The sequence below is a fragment of the Nanorana parkeri genome, unplaced genomic scaffold (assembly GCF_000935625.1).
Source record: "Nanorana parkeri isolate BGI_ZX_2015 unplaced genomic scaffold, ASM93562v1 scaffold621, whole genome shotgun sequence".
In the NCBI taxonomy this organism is placed as follows: Eukaryota; Metazoa; Chordata; class Amphibia; order Anura; family Dicroglossidae; genus Nanorana; species Nanorana parkeri.
In genome coordinates this window covers 594,901-615,569 of record NW_017306889.1, presented here as the reverse complement: position 1 = coordinate 615,569, position 20,669 = coordinate 594,901, and the positions used below count along the sequence as shown (strand labels likewise).

Here is a 20,669-nt window from a genome sequence, read left to right as displayed (position 1 = left end):
CCCGTTCGTTCCGCCAGTCAGCGCTGGCAGATTGGAGCGGGGAGAGGGGAATCCAGTCCCTCCCCTGTCACGGCAGAGAGCCATGACAGGATCGAGAAGTGAGCGAACGCCGGTATGTGTTCGCTCACTTCCCAATCTACTGAGCCGACCTGTGACAGTCTCATTGTCACAGGTCGGCTAGAACTATGAGCTCAGTGAAAAGCACTCACCTCATTGTTCTCCTTTAATGGCTGTACAATGGGCATACGCCAGACTACATTTTGGACACATGCTTGTAAACATAGGTGAGTTTATGAAAGTACCAGCGTACAGCCATTGATGTCTATAGGTGGCTGTATGCAGCACCTGTGGCTTCCTGGGCAGGGAAATATGTTTTAAATTTGTATAGCCCCCATATGCTGATTTGCATGAAGCCATAGAGAGGTGAAGCACTGGAACCTGGTGTAGGTGAGTAATCCAATCTGATGTGACAGCCCTTTTGGAGGCAACTCCCAAGTGCACATTGGGCTCTGGCATGGCCCTAAGGTTACGTCTCATGGTTTGTAGAAAAAAAGATTGCCAAAGTATTGTTTAGAGCCCAGATAAACGTATTCATCACAGTAATTGTGGAAAAACAGCTAATGTTGCTAAACCAGTGACCCACACAGACCTTCTGCAGTTTTCATATTTTAACTCAAAGATTCAAATTTCTTTGCCCAAACCTTCTTTCCCAGCCCAGCATTATTAAGCCCTAATGAAGTGGGCCCCTACGTGGAACCCCTAAAATGTGTTGGTTGTTTTTACATGATTACTGAAATGTAAAAACTCTGTCTGGACTGCCAACCATACTTTGGTGCTCTCTTCTTCATCATAGCAAAAGCATACATTTTTTTTACATTCTTGTGTCTAAGACATCATCTGTACATCTGCAGTGTGAAATCTCAGGCACTACTGCCTCTGACTGCTAGTCATAGCAGATTTAAAGTGGAATGTGGTGTTTTCACTACTGTGCTGCTCAATGTTCTCCTTGCTGGAAACTCTGACACGGGGAGGCAAATTCCCGGCCTCTACCCAATTGGATGCCCCCCACAGAAACACAGTGCAAAGCAAAGCATAGTTCAGTTCATATTTAAAGACAGCTGCAGAAACTTCACAACAATGCATGTGGTGTACAGAAAGAAGTGATCACAGGAGCCTCATTTCAAACTGTTTACATATTTATTTAAAAAAGTGGCATTTAGGGTTAAAGCAACCAGAATTGTGTGGATTTCAGAATATGCAGGTGAAACTTGTTAGAAGAGGGGTCACAGTCCATCATTCTACTTGACATAAGCATGTCCGTAAAATGGATACATATGCTGTTATAATCTCCTGAGAATATAGAGCTATTTTACCACCTGCAAAAAGCAGAACACAGGAAATCCTCCCCAGGGCACAGTGTAGACAAAATTCCCATATAAAACCTTATATAAGTATAGCTGTATTAGTCTAGATAAATAAATTCACATTGTACATTTATATGACCTTTGGGGAAAGAGGAAAGGGTTTGGCTTTGCTTACCTGATATGCCACAACATTATATGATTCATTTGAGGCTCCCCTCAAAGAGATTCCAACTTTTTTATTCTATTAATGGATAATTAAAAAATCTGGAACTACCACTTTATACTATACACGATGTTAAGCAAATTAAATTGTAAGGAGATGTATTAGACCCTAAGGGCAAATTTGTATTGGTATCAATAGACCTTCAGCCATCAACACAGACCCTGTGCACTGAGCCCCTTTCAAAAGGCGTGCACGAGAACAACATACAGCTAGGTATTTCAGCTGATTAAGCTGTTACTATGAATGCAGAAGGCAACTTAAAGGAACACATGTAAAAACAGCAAAGGAACTCGGCTAAGGTGAGTAATAACATGACAAGGGTAATTCTTCACTTGTAACATTCATCTTTTAATTATCAAAACGTTGTGTAGGGGATTGGATAATTGTATCCGTAAGCTAGAAAATCTGAAGGTTATTGAATAAGAAAAATTATATTCTATGAAAGACCACCATGAATAAAGGAGAGGGACTTTACTATCCTGAGATAAAAAACAGACATAAGCTATTGGGTTCTGTCCTGGGTTATAAAACTAAAATCAGCTGAAACATGTTATTCATATTCGACTCTCTCATATTCAACTCTCTCTTCCACTTACAACCCTCCAAACACAAGACCAGACCTTTAAGCTATAGAAAGAAGAGTATTTTGGTCATAAGATTTTATTTTCTCTTCAAGTGAAGACCAAAAAAGATTTAAAAATTCTTGTTGAAACCTGCCTGAAAAACTTGTCTGAGCCGTAGCAGTCATTTTGAGTTTGCTTGAATATTTGTTGAAACTTGGGGAACATAACTTTAAAAAAAAAAAATCATGTAAAGAAAACACACTTACGAACAATGCACTGGTTTCCCGCTGGTAATGTTTTCCATCCTGGACAACAGTAGGAATGGAATCGAGATCCACAAACATTTGGCCTGAAAAAAAAAAATCCTTTTAAGTTTACAAGCTTTACACTGTATTGATACTTTAAACAATGTAATCTCCCCAAAAGATAGGGAAAGTCTTATTCACTCAGCCATATAGACTAGGCTCTGAAATAATGTCACCTCTAGACATGAGAGTGTGACCTGATTAATACAGAAAGAAGGTTAGTACTGGTGCCCTGGCACAGAATCATCTTCAGCATGCCAAAAGCAAACCAGTGGCTGTGCTTTTTATCACTGCACTGTAGAGTGCTGTAAGGGCAAAGGATGTCCTGCCAACATCATGACATCATAAAGACCTAAGTCAGCAGATAACACTTCTAAAACTCTTAGCACAAATGTCTGCGTCTGCTCACCATGCACTTATACTTTGACGGTTTATGCCCAGCAGGAGATGGAAACTTGTCAAGAGAATGCATATTCTTCAGTATTAAATATGTTTGAGGAATATCTACATAATCAAAACTAGTTTTCTATCTTTTTGTAACAGTAATGTATTATTTATTGAACAAATACTAAAGCTGGCCAAACACAGGTTTTTTCTTTCTTGTTCAGCCCTGTACTGAACAGGTAACGCTCGGTTTCTCCCTTCCATGGCATTGTATGGTATCTCGGGAAAACAAAAACTCCCCTTGCTACCTTGGCACTACAATGGTTAACTGCTCAAAAATGTCTAGGAGTATAGTGTGTAAAGGACTTTAACTTAGCTCTCTCCTACACTCCGGCATATAGACTGTCCCTCGGAGTCCTCATGTATAATGCAGGGCTATGGGCCTGCATTGTACGTGATGACACCAGTCGGCCTCCGTCCAGATGGGGAAGAGGCTTTATCCACTGGTCTTAGAGCCTGCAAGAGCAAGGATCAGGTAAGTAAAAGTCCTTTACACAATGGCCCTAGACAAAAATGAGCAGTTAACCCTTGCAGTGTGGGGGTAGCTCCACTGCAAGGGAAGTATTTTTTTTTCTCCTGGAGACAAGCTTAAAGTTCTGCTTTAATAGCATGATAACACTTCAAAAAGAAACATACCTACATAGAGACACAATTTAAAAATGTAAGAAACTATGGGTCCCATAGCTTGATTCCCTAGAGTTGGCATGTCTTGAAATGATATGCAATAGATTTGTGTTTACTAACTGTTTAGCATATTCCAAAATATTTCCAAAAATTGTTGGGAAAGTAATTGTAATATGTAAGCTCCATTTGCTTTTGTTGCATCTTTTACTGGATGCACTGTTCACCCTTTGTCCACATGCTTTTAGCAGCTCTGATAATCTGAAAGTGCCAATAGTAAGGGAAGAATTACTTAAACTTAAAAGATGCATAGAGTAGGGACTAGCAACTTGAATGAAGCTGATAAAAAAAGCTTTGTTTAATTTGTTGACAAAGTTTTCCAAGCTTTTAACAGAAACATAATTTTAGTGTCATGATAAATGCAAAATACAATTATTACTTTGTACTTATAGGAACACCTGTTGTTATAGTATATGTCAAACCATTCACTAACTTCTCATACAAGCTTTAAAATGTTTGTGTTCTTTCAAAAGTAATTTTCAGTATTTTTAAATCTATAGCTTTTAATAAAAATAACACCTACTAATCCTGTTATAAGGTGCCTTGTTCTCCTGCATTGCCACCCTGTCAGATGCTTTCCCAAAAGGAAACTACAAGATGTAATTCTGATGTACATTGTACATTGTACATATTACAATTACTTTCCCAACAATTTTTGGAAATATTTTGTAAATAGATCAGTGAATTGCCCACAAAGGGCAAGGCATTAGGTTCACTGTATTACCCACCCTCTACTGTCTCTGCAATGCTGGGTGCCAACTGGCCAATCACTAGACTCATATTCTGTATGGTGAGGGTAGGGAGAGAGTTGTTAGCCTGTGTAGGTTGTGTGTTGCCTGTGCAAGAGAAGGGAAGTATAGGTAGCTTTGGAGGCGGAAAGGCCATTAAATAAACCTGTTACTTTGCCACAAATGGCTAAAGCACAAATTAAAGCCCAATAACAGTCAGACTTTTGGCACTAGGAATACATTTCTACTAATGGATGATTATTCCCAAGTGTACAGTATGCATAGGTATCAACACATTCCTATGTAACATCTTACACAATCAGAGGTGCGCATAGGAGTGTCACCAAAATTCAACGAAAGGTAACAGTGATGGGGCAGAGAAGCATACATATCTCTGGACTATACAGTGTTGCCTAGATGTTGCTTTGTCATAAAAAATCAGCTTCGGCAACATTTTATATCATAATGGTCGAGTAGCACACTATAAACCTGCAGCCTTAAATTATAGCTTCCTATCAGATTCACCATTATACATACCAACGTGCAGTGTAGGCATGTGAACACAGAACAAACAGATTGTTACATAGTTCTGTGTTTATTACCATGGCAGGATATAGAATGAATTAAGGGAAACATGCCATGACCATGAGTTGCCTCACTTTTATTGCAAATGTGTTGAACAGTGTGCAGAACCCCCTGCTGCCATGCTGAAGCAATTTCCCTCTTCAGTTCTAAGCTCCACCCCTGGCACACATTGGAACACAATGTGTACCCAACCAATTAGAGAGAAGACAGATTTGAGATTTGACAGGCTGTGGGGATCATGTTGCAGTATGTTTTTTCCCAGGCCCCATACGGGAATAAATGTATTGTCCGACTCCTAATATAACCTTGTATATCTAGACTTAAGTGTTAGAACACCTTACCTTATTTGTACATTTAATGTACTCAAACAATATGCCCACTATGAAGCAGCCCATATGTTACACTATGAAGCTGCCCATTAGTGCTGATGAAAAGATCTGGCTATCATAACATCATACACCATGTAGTTTAAGGACCTGTCTTATTAAACTGGTGGCAAAGATTCAAAGCGGGCACTTAAGATACCTGGCTTGGGGGGTTGCAAAATGCAAATAGTGACTTCAGAAATGTAGGTCATACTTGGCACCGCCCTCTCCTGTCTTAGATGCCTTGCTTTTGGTCCTTCATTATGAGGGACAGCTTCACTTGACAATGAAGGTAAGGCCTATGTCCACCCTAATGCTTTGGCATACCATAAACTGAGGCACTCTCTCGTAGTAGCATGATACATTTTACAGATATTAGACTTTGGTTACACCTGACCTTATGATTGTATATCCATTGGTTATATTGGTAGACTCTAAATACTGTGCATAATGTGAAATAATTCTGTTTGTACAATTGCATTTTCCTTATCACCTGTTTCATACCTGAGCAGTTATTGGTCATTGAAGTCTCTGTCACCCCACTCATTGTAATGATATGCAGATTTATAATTTTTCTACAGATATTTTTAAGATATGCGTGCTGTTCTCTACCAATGACAATACTATAGATTTCAGAAAATCCACCATAGAAGACTCAATGGATCACTGCTTGCTCAGAGTTTTGTTAAAATGAATAGCCCATCCTATTCAGGCTAATGTTTTGCATTTGACATTCATATTATGCTGCTGGCATCCATAAGGAAAGGAAGATGTACTCAAAACATTGGTTTCTTATTTATATGACATACACAGAGATATTTCAAGTCAGCTTCTGAGCCCAAAACATTACAAATTCCAGACGATTTTTCCTATTACTTAAATATGTTAATATTGCCAAAATTTGAATGAAGTCACAAAAAATATGAATTACCCTGAATCTTCAAACTTATGACCAAGAGGATACAAAAATAGATGTGTAGATAGTTATACGTTAGATTTTTAATATAGGCTGGATAATGTCACATCTGGTGACCATTACAGAAATTAAGCTCGGTGATTATCTTTGAAGGTATTTAATCTACCAGGAGAATATCGAGCTGAAATCCATTCTCATGAGCTCACAAATTTGTAATCTTCAAGGCTTTATAAACTTGGGTCATGAAAAGAGTAAAATTAATATTGTTCTGCTAGCCCTTAACTCCCAAAGGATTATTGCACAATGGGCCTCGACAGCAGAAGTGAAACCTTTAATATGGAAATTAGCAGTCTGTTAGACATATTTTAAAAATAAATAAATAGGGACTGTTACAAATTAAAGCCCAAATGAACCTTCAATTTAAATCTCTAAATGCATTCCAGGTGCATCATAACAATAGGTTTTGCAAAGCGTTGCAGTTTTTTTTTTTTTTTTAGAAATCAATCACAGAGTAGAAAAGATTGTCTTTTGACAGTTTGCTTCCACACACAGAGTAATGGTCTCTCTACAGAGGTCTGCTAAGTCAGAGCTAAACTGTTTTAATTAGAAGGAGAAGCAAGAGCATTGCAGATCACAGAACAATAGGTCTGACTTAGGAGAGGGCATGTCAGACCTCTGCAGAGAGATCACTGCTTCTACACAGAGAGCAAGACTGCTTCTCTGTAGTGAACTGACAAGGGACAGCATATCTGTCCCTCTGTAAGACTTCGGCGTCTCTACAGTGGACAAGGGGGGCAATTGCCCCCTAGTTTATTCCTTGCACCCCCGTGTGCCCCCCCCGCTGATTCCCCTTTAAAACGGCAGCTGTCAAGGCTGCTTGGGGCTTAACATGGGAGAAACATCGCTGTTCACCCCCACCACCAAGAGAGGAAGAAGAGGGCATGACAGAGCACATGATCTAGTACATCAAAACTGTAAGTCCCTTTCTATCTTACAAAGTTGTCATCCGCACTTTGCGTTACATTGCTGTCATCCGCACTCTGCGTTACATTGCTGTCATCCACACTCTGCGTTACATTGCTGTCCTCCGCACTTTGCGTTACATTACTGACCTCCGCACTTTGCATTACATTACTGACCTCCGCACTTTGTGTTACATTACTGACCTCCGCACTCTGCGATACATTATCGACCAATGCACTCTGCGTTATAACTGACCTCTGTCCCAATACTAAAAACCGATACCAGCACTTACATTTATCAAATTGACTTATGTGTCTTAGGTCCGGCTGGGGACCTTGCGGCAGCCTTCTGGGGAGCCACGCAATGCCTGCTTACAGCGCTTCTTCCACCCGCACATCTCCCCTTACTAAGACCCTTCCCACCCCTCCTGACAAGCTCTGCCCAATACATTAGGCCAGAACTCCAGAGTAGAGCAGCAGCACAGAGTATGTGGCAAATGTATATACTATTATTCTGCATTGCTCTATGTTTTGCTGGGATTTGTAGTCCTCTATAGCTAATGGTATTATTCCGCAAGGCTGTATAATGTATTGATGGGATTTGTAGTGCTCTATAGCTGGTGGTATTCTGCATTACTGTATAATGTATTGCTGGGATTTGTAGTCCCTTTACAGCTGGTGGTATTCTGCTTTTCTGTATAATGTATTGCTGCGGTTTGTAGTCCTCTATCGATATAGGTGATTATTTACACAGCCCTGGTGTTTGCTGAAATTGCTGCTGTAAGCACAATATATTACTTTGTCATTTCTAAAGGTAATGATGCAACTGTAACACAACATTTTTTTAATGATATTTTTGTGTACTATGCCTTATACATCTTGCAATAAAGTAGTAATAAACCTTCAAACTTTTTTTAATAAAGAATCCAGATCAAACAAATGTAAATCACCCAGCAAAAAATGTCTAAATTTTTGCCCAAACACTTACAGTTACCATGTTTCCAAACAGCTCCAACTTTGTCAGCTCCACAAAGGACAGAGTAGTTTCCAGCAGTCACCCATTTACTAGCTTGGAGAAGGTAGAATAGAGGAAGGAGGAATGGGAAGCAGTCAGGTGTGACTTGCCTTGCTGTACCTGTGTGTTTGTGGGGACACACCAGCTTACTAGCACACACAAAGGTGGCTCCATAAGACCCTGCAAGGAAAAGGAGCCACTCTAGAGCAGGGTATCAGGACCAGTGCTCAGGGGACCAACTGATCCTGCAGTAAGCTAAAACTTATATAAATCAAGGAGCAGCATTCATTGTAAGTGATTTCAACAGCTTTTCAAATAGTTTTAAAACGTTTTGACTTTAATAACATTTTAAAATTCCCTTTGCAAACAAGAAACATTTTACTTTTAATCTACGTTATTTCAATAAATTCCAAAAAATAACAATGGCTGATTTACTAAAGAATTTGAGAATGGTCACACAATGAAATGTATAAAGATTCACCTTAATTATCCAATTATGTGAAAAGAAAATACCTGTTTACTTATTTCCTATGCACATGACTGGATAATTGAAGTGACTCTTCACACATTTTATTGCGTGAAAATTCTCAAATTCGTTGCTCAGCCTCGTTATGTTAGCAGAAATCACTCTGAGCACTAATTCACAGACCTGAAATGTACAATTTGCCATTGTATGCTAATTGTTTTTCTAACTATGACTACTTCTTTATTGGACCACCATGAAAGTCCTTTGTAGATATCACTGCCAAATGTTTCGAGACCACCAAGGTATTTTTACATTACCATGAGGGAAGGTAAGCTAATGACTGATATGATTATGCATGTATTTTTATAAAGACCCATATAAATTTCTGCCCGTCTGTATGCACAGATTCCCTGCTGATCGGAGCAGAATGGAACAGATGGCACTTTCACTTTTTCCCCCCCATCTTGCTTTGGAGGAAAAAAACTAAACTAAACAGACCCATGTCAAGTCTATGGGCAGTCGGATGTAAGTGGACATGTGTCTGTTAACATTCAAATAGCTCCAATCCATCCCGTTCAGGTCCGCCAAAAGGGAAGTCTTTTCCTAGACGGATTTGGAGGTCATCAGATGTAAACAAGAACCCGTTCACTTACATCCAGCTCAGCTGCACATACAGTTACACTGGGTTTCTTATCAGATCCACCTGAAAAACCGACAGACGGATCTGATAGGAGCGCCAGGTGAAAAGGGCCTAAGATGGAGGCAGTAAGCTAATTTAAATGTTACTGTTCAGAGTTATTTAGAGTTCTTTTTTGCAAGCTAGGATTGCATTGAAGGTGTTGGACTCAAAATAAGACTAGGCACACCCTTAGTTGTCTGCGGTTTTTATGCCTTTTTTTTTGTTAACTTGTGCATTGTTATGCATTTTTCATGCTTCATGCATTTTTTATTTTGGCCATTTACAAGCAATATCTCCTGTGTCATCATTAGTAGTAGTCTTCCTTCAAGCGTCCTGCTTCCTCTGCCTATTACACGCAATAATACATACATACATACATACACGCAATAGGTTGGACTTGATGGACTTGTGTCTTTATTCAACCTCAAATACTATGTAACTATGTAACTATTGTTTGCCTATGTAGTGGTGCTGCAATCTTGTGTCATGGCTGCTATTCCATATAAAGTTTATTAGATACTAATAACACAAGCTTACTGTGGTTCTGTGTGAAGAGGGTAAAACATCCCAAACCCCAAACGCCTCTGGGGCAATTTTTTAACATGGCTTATAATGCTTGCTGTGATCTTTGTGTCAGTGGTGGGTAGGATCATTCAGCAATGGCTCTGAGCAGGCAAATAAAGGCTTGGACATTTAGCATTCTGTGGCCTTGAAGTGAGTTTTGGCAATGGTATTTACATTATACTGACTAAGTGGCTTCTAACTGCACTCAAATAATGTGAAGATTGATAACTATCTGCAACCTGTTGCAAGATATTCTAGCTTCCTTTGGTTGAATTTCTCTAAATGGACAAGGGGAGATCTTGACTACCATCCGCTCCTCTTTTCCCCTTATCCATTTAGAGAATGCCTTGGATTCTGTGAATACAATACAAGACATTATCTGAATGGACAAGAGGAAAGGGGAGTGTAAACGATGCTAAACTCAAAGCAGAGCAAGAAGATCAAAGCTGACACTATCCAATCTCTTAAAATTGTTAAATTAATCACATAAGTTTATCAAGTTTTGAAACAAATATCTAGATCTATATGCAATATAGGTATATATAGTATATAAGTTTAACAGGATTTTATATTACTTGAAAATGAGTTACTATCTCCTGCTATGTTCCAATAAGCTGATATGGACATGTATATTACAGAATTGGCTTGATGTCATGAATTCCTACATTTAGCAACCAAACTGTATGCTGCTCTGTATGTAATGAATTAAGAGATGTTGTTCTGGGAAAGTTGATGGAAAAACATCTAACTGTGTCTTTTTTCTTACTTTGAAGTAATTGTGTTGAAACATTCTACTAGCAGACAGAAGGGCATAATACTGTGCTTCAAAGACTCACAGGGCGTTGATCTCTCACCCACATCTCCTTGGTTATATCAGAGACGCAGCCGCACATCTGTGTACCAATATCCATACAACCCACACTCAAGATAAACCACCTTCTGACTTTTCTGAAGTTCACATATTTTCATTACAAACATCCTGCTGTTCAGAAAAAGGTTTTGACCTGTTGATTGTATCTACTGGTTCCTTTCCTTTATTTATTGATCAAATGATTGTGCCAATGGGAAACACAGATCAAGTGCTGGTACTGTACATTCTATCTATCTATCTATCTATCTATCTATCTATCTATCTATCTATCTATCTATCTGCTGTTTGTTTACTTAGTAGACTGTTAAGCATTATTGTAATTCACTTCAAGCACAAGCAGAAGAGAGGGTAGACTGCACTTGTGCACAAATATAGACCTTCTAATGGATGTCCCTTAACAGCAGTATTGTGAATAACTGGACATGTGACATGCAGTGTGCTCCATGGAGCAATGACCAAGATACAGGCAACTCCTCGTGCTGACCTACCTCATTACTGTGTTCTGTATTGTGTGGAGGTCAGTAGAAGAAATGCCCTGGGGGACACAGGAGATCGCCACTCCCGGAAGGGTAGGTTTCCCTGTTGACTTTACGTGATGATTTGTCATAAATGGAGTGCCATTTTGGTGGCACTCCAAAATTAAATCCTTTGGTGACCTTATCCCCTCAACAGAAGTTGATCATTAGACTGACTTTTGTTAAAGGGACATATTTGAAAATTGTCAGCTGAACGGTGGGTATTCTGGCAGTGGTCGGCACTTCTGACAATGTACACATTGGAAATTTGTGGATGGAGGAATCTGTCATAATTTTTTTGTTCACCCTGCAAAGTTGAACAAAAAATATATAACTATGTGCACCCAGCTTTACTGTGCTGCTCATTATTTTTCTTGTGGGAAAGAAAGCTGTAACTGAGGACCTGCTTCATCTATTCTGTGGATCTGTGTTTCTTCCACCTCTCCTGCTACTTCTAGAATATTCCTCCACAAGTCATCAGATCACCAGTCATCAGGAGGCGAAACTCTGGCATTAAGGAACCAAAGCCCTGCCTCTACCAAGATGGTAGCTTCCACACAAAGACAGAGAAAAACAAAGCATGGTAAGTCAGTAGTAGAGAAAAGGCCAACTGCAGGGAGCAGCATGAAATGCTGCTGGCCAATCCTTTCCTCTCTGCTTGCCTTTTTGGGTACAGATTTGACCATTCAGGTCCTTCATAAAACAAACCGCGCTTTTCCTTAGAAAGGCAAAGCAACAGGTCCACCAAAAAGCCAGCCCCCACAAAAGCTTATTTTTCAATTTCCTTCACTTCTTTGCCATGTTGTTTGCTGCTAGGACTAAGGAGGATAAGCCTGTTAAAACTCCAAGTCAGTCCTATCTGTGGCTTACACAGATCTAATGATTCTCTCTTTGCCCTGTGAAAAGAGCGCAGATACCTTAGTCACCGATTATCAGGAAACAGACAATGTCAAATGAGAGGAAGGATAGTGAGTCGTACTAGCTCTTTACTTTAAAGTATTGAAGGTGATGGGGGGGGGGAATAAAGAGAAGGTAAGCATAAATAACAGCAGTATTTGGTATTAGGTGATGTTTTTTTTCTGCATGGGAAAGCAATCCATTCTAAAGAAGGTAATGAACCTGGCACTGTTTGCCCATAAAATGTCACTTTATTATAATGTCTAAGAGTCGAGAAAGCCAAACAAAAAAAAAGAAAGGTGAAAACTAATTGCTATAAATTAATTAATTTAATTAATTAATTAATTAATTAATTAATGCTTTTTTTCATATCACGGTGATTAGCAATATTTAAATAAATTAAATCATTTTTACTATATGTATTATATTGACTTATTGAGCATTGTATTTTGACAGTCTATCTTCAAGAGACTATTTACAGAACAACACCATAAAATGTAGTTTTTTTAAATATATTTACTTCATGTATTATATTCGGAAATTATCATTACAAATTTTAAACAATATTTTTCACTGTTTAGTTAGGTAATAATGCCTATGAATATTTCATATTTGTAATTTTCAGAAAAACATCTATATTGGTCAGATCTGATCATTTTTAATGTATGGCCAAAACGGTGAAGGAGCCCTCAATATTATGTACACCCTTATGCCTTTTAAAATGTGATGCTTATGGAAATGTTAAACAGGCTTCAATATGTTTTTGACATTTATATCCAGATTACATTTTTGACAAATAAAATTGAAACAATGATATTTGACTGAGAATGTTACAGATTTTGATAATCTTCTAATATGAAGGAAAACTAATCTGTCTGGTTAAGCATGGCATTGGAATAGTAAATAAAGATCCATTGTTCTAAAAAATGTTTTGCTAATTATGTCCCTAAAGCTTCCCTCTTCTTTGAAGTTAGTGAGCAAGCCTGGGCGAGTTTGACATTCATGCCCACGAGCAATGGGAGAAAAGGGCCAGACACAGCTGTTTCAGACAGACACACTGAAAAACCTACATGTGTTGATATTCATAAATGCTCGGAAAGTCCTTAGTCACAAAAGTATCACCAATTACTAGAAATTATATTTTTTATGTCTCGCTGTAAAAGGAAGAAGGGAAGCTTAACAGTAACCACAGTTGTTTGTTGTCTAGTGGAATGTTGTCCAGATCTCAACTCCACTGTGTTTGCAAAATGAAAATTTTCAGCAGAGGGAAAAAAGAAGCAGTAAAGCAGTATCAGCTAGGACCATGGAAAAAAGAATATCTCACTTTCACAGGCCTGCTAAAAATTTGAAGGGGGCATCATGTTATTTGCACTTTATCAGCCAATCGAAACAAAATGGTCTTTCCCTTCTTAGCTCTTGCTTACACTGAATGGTAGTTTCACGTGAACAGAGGTTAAAGTGGAGCTATTATAACATATTGAATACAGTCTTTCACTAGCATTAACAAAGCATTTTCATTTTTTTCCTGACCAGTAACATAGTTTTATTACCTGATGATCTTTCAGTAGTTTTTATTATTTTTCTACTTCCTTTAACAGGTTAACAACACTGTTCATTCTGCAGTGAAATCACACAGCAGCATTACCACTATGTGGATAAGGTAGCCTGAGCTAGACATTTACTGGGTTATTCACAAAGCTGCGAAGGCAGCCGAGCGAATAACCGAGCCATAGTGAAGTGAGCCGAACAACGTTCGGCTATTCACTATGGCTCAGTACGGCTGATTTCGGCTACACTTCGGTCAGCCGAACATGCTAGCATGTTCGGCTGAGCCGAAGTGCAGAAGTACTTCAACTCAGCCGATCCAAAATCTAGATCGGCTGAGCCGAAGCTCCGGCAGCTCACTAGCTGCCATTCGGCTTGGCTATTCTGCTTGGTACCTCTGTGGTCCCGAGTAGAATAGCAAATCAATCAGAATAGTTTGAAAAAAAAAGTAGAAAAAATAATTGTAAAATGTAAATAAATGTAAAAATGTTAAAAAAAATAAAGATTTTAAAAAAAAAAGATTTAAAAAAATTAAAAACAATTGGGCTGAGCTAGCGGTGACAGCTAGCTCCCCCCCAACTGTTTCCTTTTGGCTGGCACCTGCTAGAGTCTTCTTTAGGTCCCAGCCAATGAATAACAACTGGGCGGTGCCGGCTGTGACGTCACGGCCAGCTCCGCCCAGTTGTCATTGTTTAATGACAGATCAGCGTCCGCAGGTCATTTCCGGATGCTGATCTGTCATTACAACTGGGCGGAGCCAGCCGTAAGATCACGGCTGCCTCCTCCCAGCTGTCATTTGCAAGGCATATGGCTGGCCTTCGGCCAGCTGTTTGCCCCGCTTTGGCTCTCACTTCGGCACAGTCGAGCCGAAGCATATGCCAACGGCTCGACTGAGCCGCTCGGCCGCCTTTAGGGGGCTGTACGGGCTATAGTGAATAGCCTGTACAGCAGCCCTTCGGTTCGACTGAACCGAAGGGCTCCCGCAACCGCAGCTAACCAAAGGATCAGCCGAAACTTCCGCTGATCCTTCAGCTAGCTTTATGAATAGACACCTTAGTTTTAACTAGTTTTAAAGGGACTTAAAGTAAGCAACAAAATTGTAGAAATATCACCTGCACACCAGTCCAAACAACAAACACATTTAAAGCTAACTCCCACTAATACTTTAAAGAAATTACAGCAACAGTTAAAGTGACCCTGAACTCAGGAGTTAAACCTTAAAAATGCGCCCAAGTACCTTAACTATTAACAAAACTGTACCTTATTTTTGTATCACTCAGCTGTAGACCCTCCAATCATCTCTGAACTTGTACTGACACTGTCCTTCCTTCACGGTCCCTGTGTGTATTGTAAAGTACAGCTCCACATAATACACTATCATTTCAATACAAATGAGTAAACTAAATGTGAGATTGTAATCTGTTGTAAAGAAGCCACCGCTCCAATCTCGCTCACGTGATGGACTACAATCTCGCATTTAGCTTACCAAATTGTATTGAAATTATAGTCCATTATATAAGGGTACTTGAATGCATTTTTAAGGTTTAACTCCTGAGTTTAGTGTCACTTTAAATAAACAGGTATTAAAAACATTCAGTTAGCACAGGGGTGGACAAATTCATGTGGAATTCAGGAGCCAGTCTGTCCAATCCAGGAGCCAGCAGGATTTTGGTAGGAGCCAGCTCCATTGACAACAACTACAAAAAAACCTCAAAGGTTAGGATGTTAGCTGTCATTTTGGCTACCTGGCTCCAGGGATTTTTCCAGCCCTGAGATAACAGAATACAATAATTCTCACTATATTGTTTTTTTACCTTGACCAGCAATCCTTCATTAACTTAGCTTTTTGATCAAGGCTAGACTTAGTAAAAACAACTCTGGTATATTAAACACACCAGCCTACATTTATATATGTGACAAAGTTTTGCCAGGTCTGTTGGAGCAATAATGCTTGGTACCACTGCCAATTCAGTACGGGCCCCAAGAGCAAAATGTGTATGAGCTATAAAGGTATTTTATTGAAACTAGTCAGATTGAGCCTGAACACCACATATCAGTGTACTCGCAAATGCAATCAGACTGCCTATGTGAAAGCGCCAAGCCGCTCCACAGCCAGGATGGATCCCGACAATACTGTTGAGATCCACCCCACTGGCTGATTGACTGGTGGTTCTGCCTCTCTAGAGGCACAGCCAGCTGTGCCCACCCCCTCCCCCGTCCGTTCCTCCAGTCAGCACTGGAGAAACAGAGAGGGGAAGGGGGGAATTCCTAAGTAATTATAATAAAAATACATATTTTAACAACTCAAGCTACCACAAATTTATGCAAAAAAAATTCATAACGACACAAAATGTACAGGGTGAAGCTGATATTGTTCTGGTAAGTACATAGTTACATAGTATTTAAGGTTGAATAAAAACACAGGTCCATCGAGTTCAACCTTTATGTGCAAGTGTATGTGTAGTGCGTGCATGTGTGTATGTGAGTCCCTGTGTGGTCCTAGGTTTTTAAGAGTACCTTAACAATAATAGTAATAAAAAACTTAACGGAGTGAAGACAGATCATTAATATTCTATGTCACGCCACCAAGATTGCCATTACAGAGCAGTTGATTGCTTTATGGTTTCTAAATTAAATTGGGAAAGCAACAATTACAAAACATAACGTAAATAAATGGTATCAATTAAAACAAAGCTTCTTCGTCTGCTAAATAAGAGATAAATCGAGTATTGAAGTTCACAGGTTATGAACAGTGAATAGCAATGTCTAATGGAGAAAAGGTTTCTTAAATGTCTGAGCATTCAATCTTAGATTTACCACTTTGAGGTCCACCAACAGAAAATATATACCCTGATAAATCTGGGGTTTCCACAAGGCTTTGGATCAATATTTCTACTAAAATGGCTGCTTCTTTCTCCAAATATGTTTACTTTGTGCTTTGCATAGAAAAAGGCCCCCAGCTAGTGATCACTGTGATATGTCAACTCACATGCTGAGTAAGCATTCCTTTGTCAACTAAACAGGAAGCGTTAGAAGTTGCAATGCTAAGTAATGGAAGTTTATTTATTGGAAAAAAAAAAAAAGTTTAAAGTGTTTGTCAGGACAAAAGAATAAAGCATGTGCAGTACATCATCTCTGCAATACATCCACATTTCTCCATGTTTTATCCTTTTAAAGACCCTGCAGCTACAGAAAAATACCTGTTGATCTGCCAGAAATGCACTCAGCTCCTAATTTCATTTTGTGGATTGACACTTGTGAAATGCTTTTTTGTGCACTGGAATTGCAAGACTTGGGGCTGAATTATAAATCGTCCGCCCAGTGTATAGCTGAGGAATGCCGTTCACATGGCATTATCGCTAATAGATAGACCCGAAAATCATAGGAAATACCATCTAGCGGCAGTAATGTCATGCCAACGACATTCGCCCAGTGAATAGAAAGATTTTTTAAAATCAGACCCCGGATGTCAGCCTTGCCCAGTTATCTGTTGGTAAACTACTGAATCCCAGTTATTCCCATAATCTCCAAAGTATGGGAATAATTGCTCTGTAGTCCAAAGTAGAACTTGAATCTTTAATATAATAAATAGGTGTTTTTTGCATTCAATTGTTCAATTGTATATTTACCAGACCAAAAGGGAACGAAAAGGGGAAGTTTATTGTTGAAGATTGCATGCACTTCAATAAAAGGATAGGCTGCTATTCCCCAGATCGCAAGGGAGTTAAAGAGATTCTTTCACCAACGTAGAAAATTGCATGTAAAAGCACAGAAAATCAAGTTTTTAAATGCTTACTGGCAGTGTTTTTTCTTTCCCACAAATTATTTTTTATTCACTTGCAATGTGCCTTTAAATGTGCTAGAAAACTGACTAGTCAATTTCCTAGTGTAGCCCCTTCCATCTTGTGTCATATATCATAGCTCTTTCCTCTTCTGGGAGCCTCTAATTGCCGTATTTTTCGCTCCATAAGACGCACCTGGCCATAAGACGCATGAGTGGGAGGGTAGGGGACGGTGGTACTACATGTAATGTTTAGAGGCAGTGAAACAACTTTATTTACCGCCTCCACAATGTCGCTGCCCGTGTTGCCTGTGTCTAACTTCTGCATACTGAGACTCCTCCCTTTCCCTGGCATGTGGCATGACACAGGAAGGTGAGAAGCCGGTTAGACACAGAAGTTAGACAGTGGCAGCACGGACAGCGGCATTATGGAAGAGGTTAATAACGCTGCTTCGCTGGCTCTATCCGGTACACTGTCAGCCCCGCCACCTCAGCTCTCACACACACAGCAGGGCTGCTGGCGCAGGAACTTGTCAAGACCTGGGGGGAATATTCGCTTCATAAGACGCACAGACATTTTTTGCCCGCCTTTTGGGGGGGGGGGGGGGAGTGCGTCTAATGGAGCGAAAAATACGGTACTTGCCTTTTGAGAGACAACTCTTAGTCTACTGGGGCTGCTGACATGACATCCAAGATATTTTTGTTGAATAAATGGTCTGGTGACAGGGCCTCTTTAAGACACTGGTGTAAATCAAAAGGTCATTATATGTGCCCCTTGCACCCACTTTCTGTAATGCAAATTTTAATATATAAACAATGTAAAGAAATCTGCCATTACATCCATATGTTGAGTGAGATATCGGTGTGCCTTTATAGGATGCAAAATGTTACATTAAATGATATGATACTATTACTAACAAGTAATGCAACCAAATGTATAGATGAATATGAAAAGCATATGCTAAGATTTAAGGGCTTTTGATAGATTTCAGCCCTCTCGGAAATTTCTGAGAATTTCCTGAAAAAAATACGAAGCCTGCACAGTATGACATAATTTTATTAATAGGAGGCAGATGCAGACATGCAGCTATAGCATATATGTATTACTGCTTTTTAGTTTAATATGGAAAAAATTTGCAATTAAGAGAGCACATTGCAAACTTTTATTGTATTCTTATAGATTTAGATATTCACTCATGGGTTATAGTAACATAGAATATATCCCCAAACTAAGTAAAATTTGCCTTTTGGTCCCAATGACTTGACAGTTACTACAAATAAAATTACGCTTTTCAAAATGATCCACTTCCACAATGGTCACCTGCTTCCTGTTCTTGCTTATTTTCCAACGACACTAATATGGACCTCAAATAATCTACAATGAAGTAAATTTGTGTCGATTGATGCATTCAGTAGAGCTTGCTTTAAAGTAAAGTGAAGCAAAGCAAAACCCTTTTTAAATATAAATATTGTGGTGAGGGGTTGGAACCACTGTGACATATGTATTGTTAGCTGTGTCCCTATTAAAGGAGAACTATGGGGTTAGGGCTTTTCCCCCTAGTTCTCCTTAGGGTAACAGGATACAAACTAGCGTCCTCCCGTCACCCTAAGCTCAGTATACCATGAGCTACAGCTCGCGGAATACTGAGACGCCGCAGGTGAAGCGGATCCCGACAATTATGTCTGGAACCGCCCGGCTGCGTGATAGACAGCTGGCTCTGCCTATCTATAGCCAGAGCCAGCTGTACCCGCCCCTCCCCCGTCCGTTCCGCTAGTCAGTGCTGGAGGATCGGAGCGGGGAGGGGGGAGTCCAGCCCCTCCCCTGTCACGGCAGAGAGCCGTGACAGGATCGAGAAGTGAGCGAACGTCGGTATGTGTTCGCTCACTTCCGATCTACTGAGCCGACCTGTGACAGTCTCATTGTCACAGGTTGGCTAGAACTATGAGGTGAGTGAAGAGCACTCACCTCATAGTTCTCCTTTAAGGATGTTCACTTTTTAAGGGCCTGATTATGCAGTATATATGCATCGTCATGCGTATAGCTGGGTGAATGCCATTCACAGGGCATTACAGCCACCAGATGGCACTGAGGAGCATAGTAAATTCTGTTGGGTATCCTCACCACCAATGTCACTGGGAATGAACGTGAGTGGAAAGGCCAACATTTTGAGTTGCCATCAGAACAGGAATAGAGGGGAAATCTTTCAATTGGGTCACTTGTTCCCAAGACAACTGTCTAAGGAGAATTTCCTTATTGAAAAGATATTCTCTCACTTACTATTGAGTCCGCAGGACAGAAAGTGAAGGGAAATCACAGGTGACAAAGAAAAAATAAACAATGGGTTTTACCCTCCCCTACTCTATCCAAAAAGAAAAAGGTTGGACTTAAGGAATACTTTAACTGGAACACAATGAGGAAACATGTCAACAATAACAAACTACTGCATATTAGAAGGGTGTTATATGTAGATCTCCATGTTTTTACATGAAAAAAAAGTTCTACTATCAATAGTGTATAATTTGTTTCCAAAATAGACAAGCACAAATTCCCTTTAAGTTTTCCAGTGTCTTTAATTAGCTGCCTCGCCTTTGAGCTGTCTCAAGTATAATCCCTTATTTGTAGAAGGAAACAAAAATTGGATAGTTGTGATTTTATATGGGACAAGCAAAGATAAAGCTTTGCTGTGAACCCCTAATTATCAAAAAGTCCCTAGATTTGTTTTAAAATGGTGAAAGGAAATTGCCGACATTAACGGTAGCCACAGTTTCCAGTGCTGAGTTAGAGTTTGCTAATACGTTTTTTTTTAACAATAGCTGTCCCCTTCCATATCTCTTACCATGTTACATCTTGCCTCAGCTTGATTTAGCCTGGTGCAGACCTGTGCGATCCAGGATTGCACAGTCATGTATAATTGCACACAGCGATTGCTGCGTGGCCCCATTGATCTCAATGGGGTACATCCACACGGCAATTGCAGAAAAAAGGTACATGCACCTTTTTTTGCGATACACGATGCGTGGCTGTTCTAGCCACGATCATGTTCGAATGCACGGACGTAATCGCGTCGGGAAACCGCGCTATCCGCCCGTTGCGACTGGGGTGCCATTAGAAAATAATGGCACCCACAGCGCGATCGTCGGTGTTGGCAGGCCCGGATTTCCCACAAGGCCACCGAGGCCCGGCCTCGGGGCGGCAGAGC

At 39.8% G+C, this 20,669-nt stretch overlaps 1 protein-coding gene across 1 annotated transcript in view; it reads right to left on the bottom strand.

Moving 5' to 3' along the window:
* LOC108792265 (fibrillin-2-like) overlaps positions 1–20,669 on the bottom strand; it is a 153,745-nt gene that overhangs the window by 117,499 nt on the left and 15,577 nt on the right. Inside the window, exon 2 of the mRNA XM_018563004.1 lies at positions 2,417–2,499. Coding sequence (XP_018418506.1) covers positions 2,417–2,499 — 83 coding nt within the window. The remainder of the gene's footprint in view (positions 1–2,416; positions 2,500–20,669) is intronic.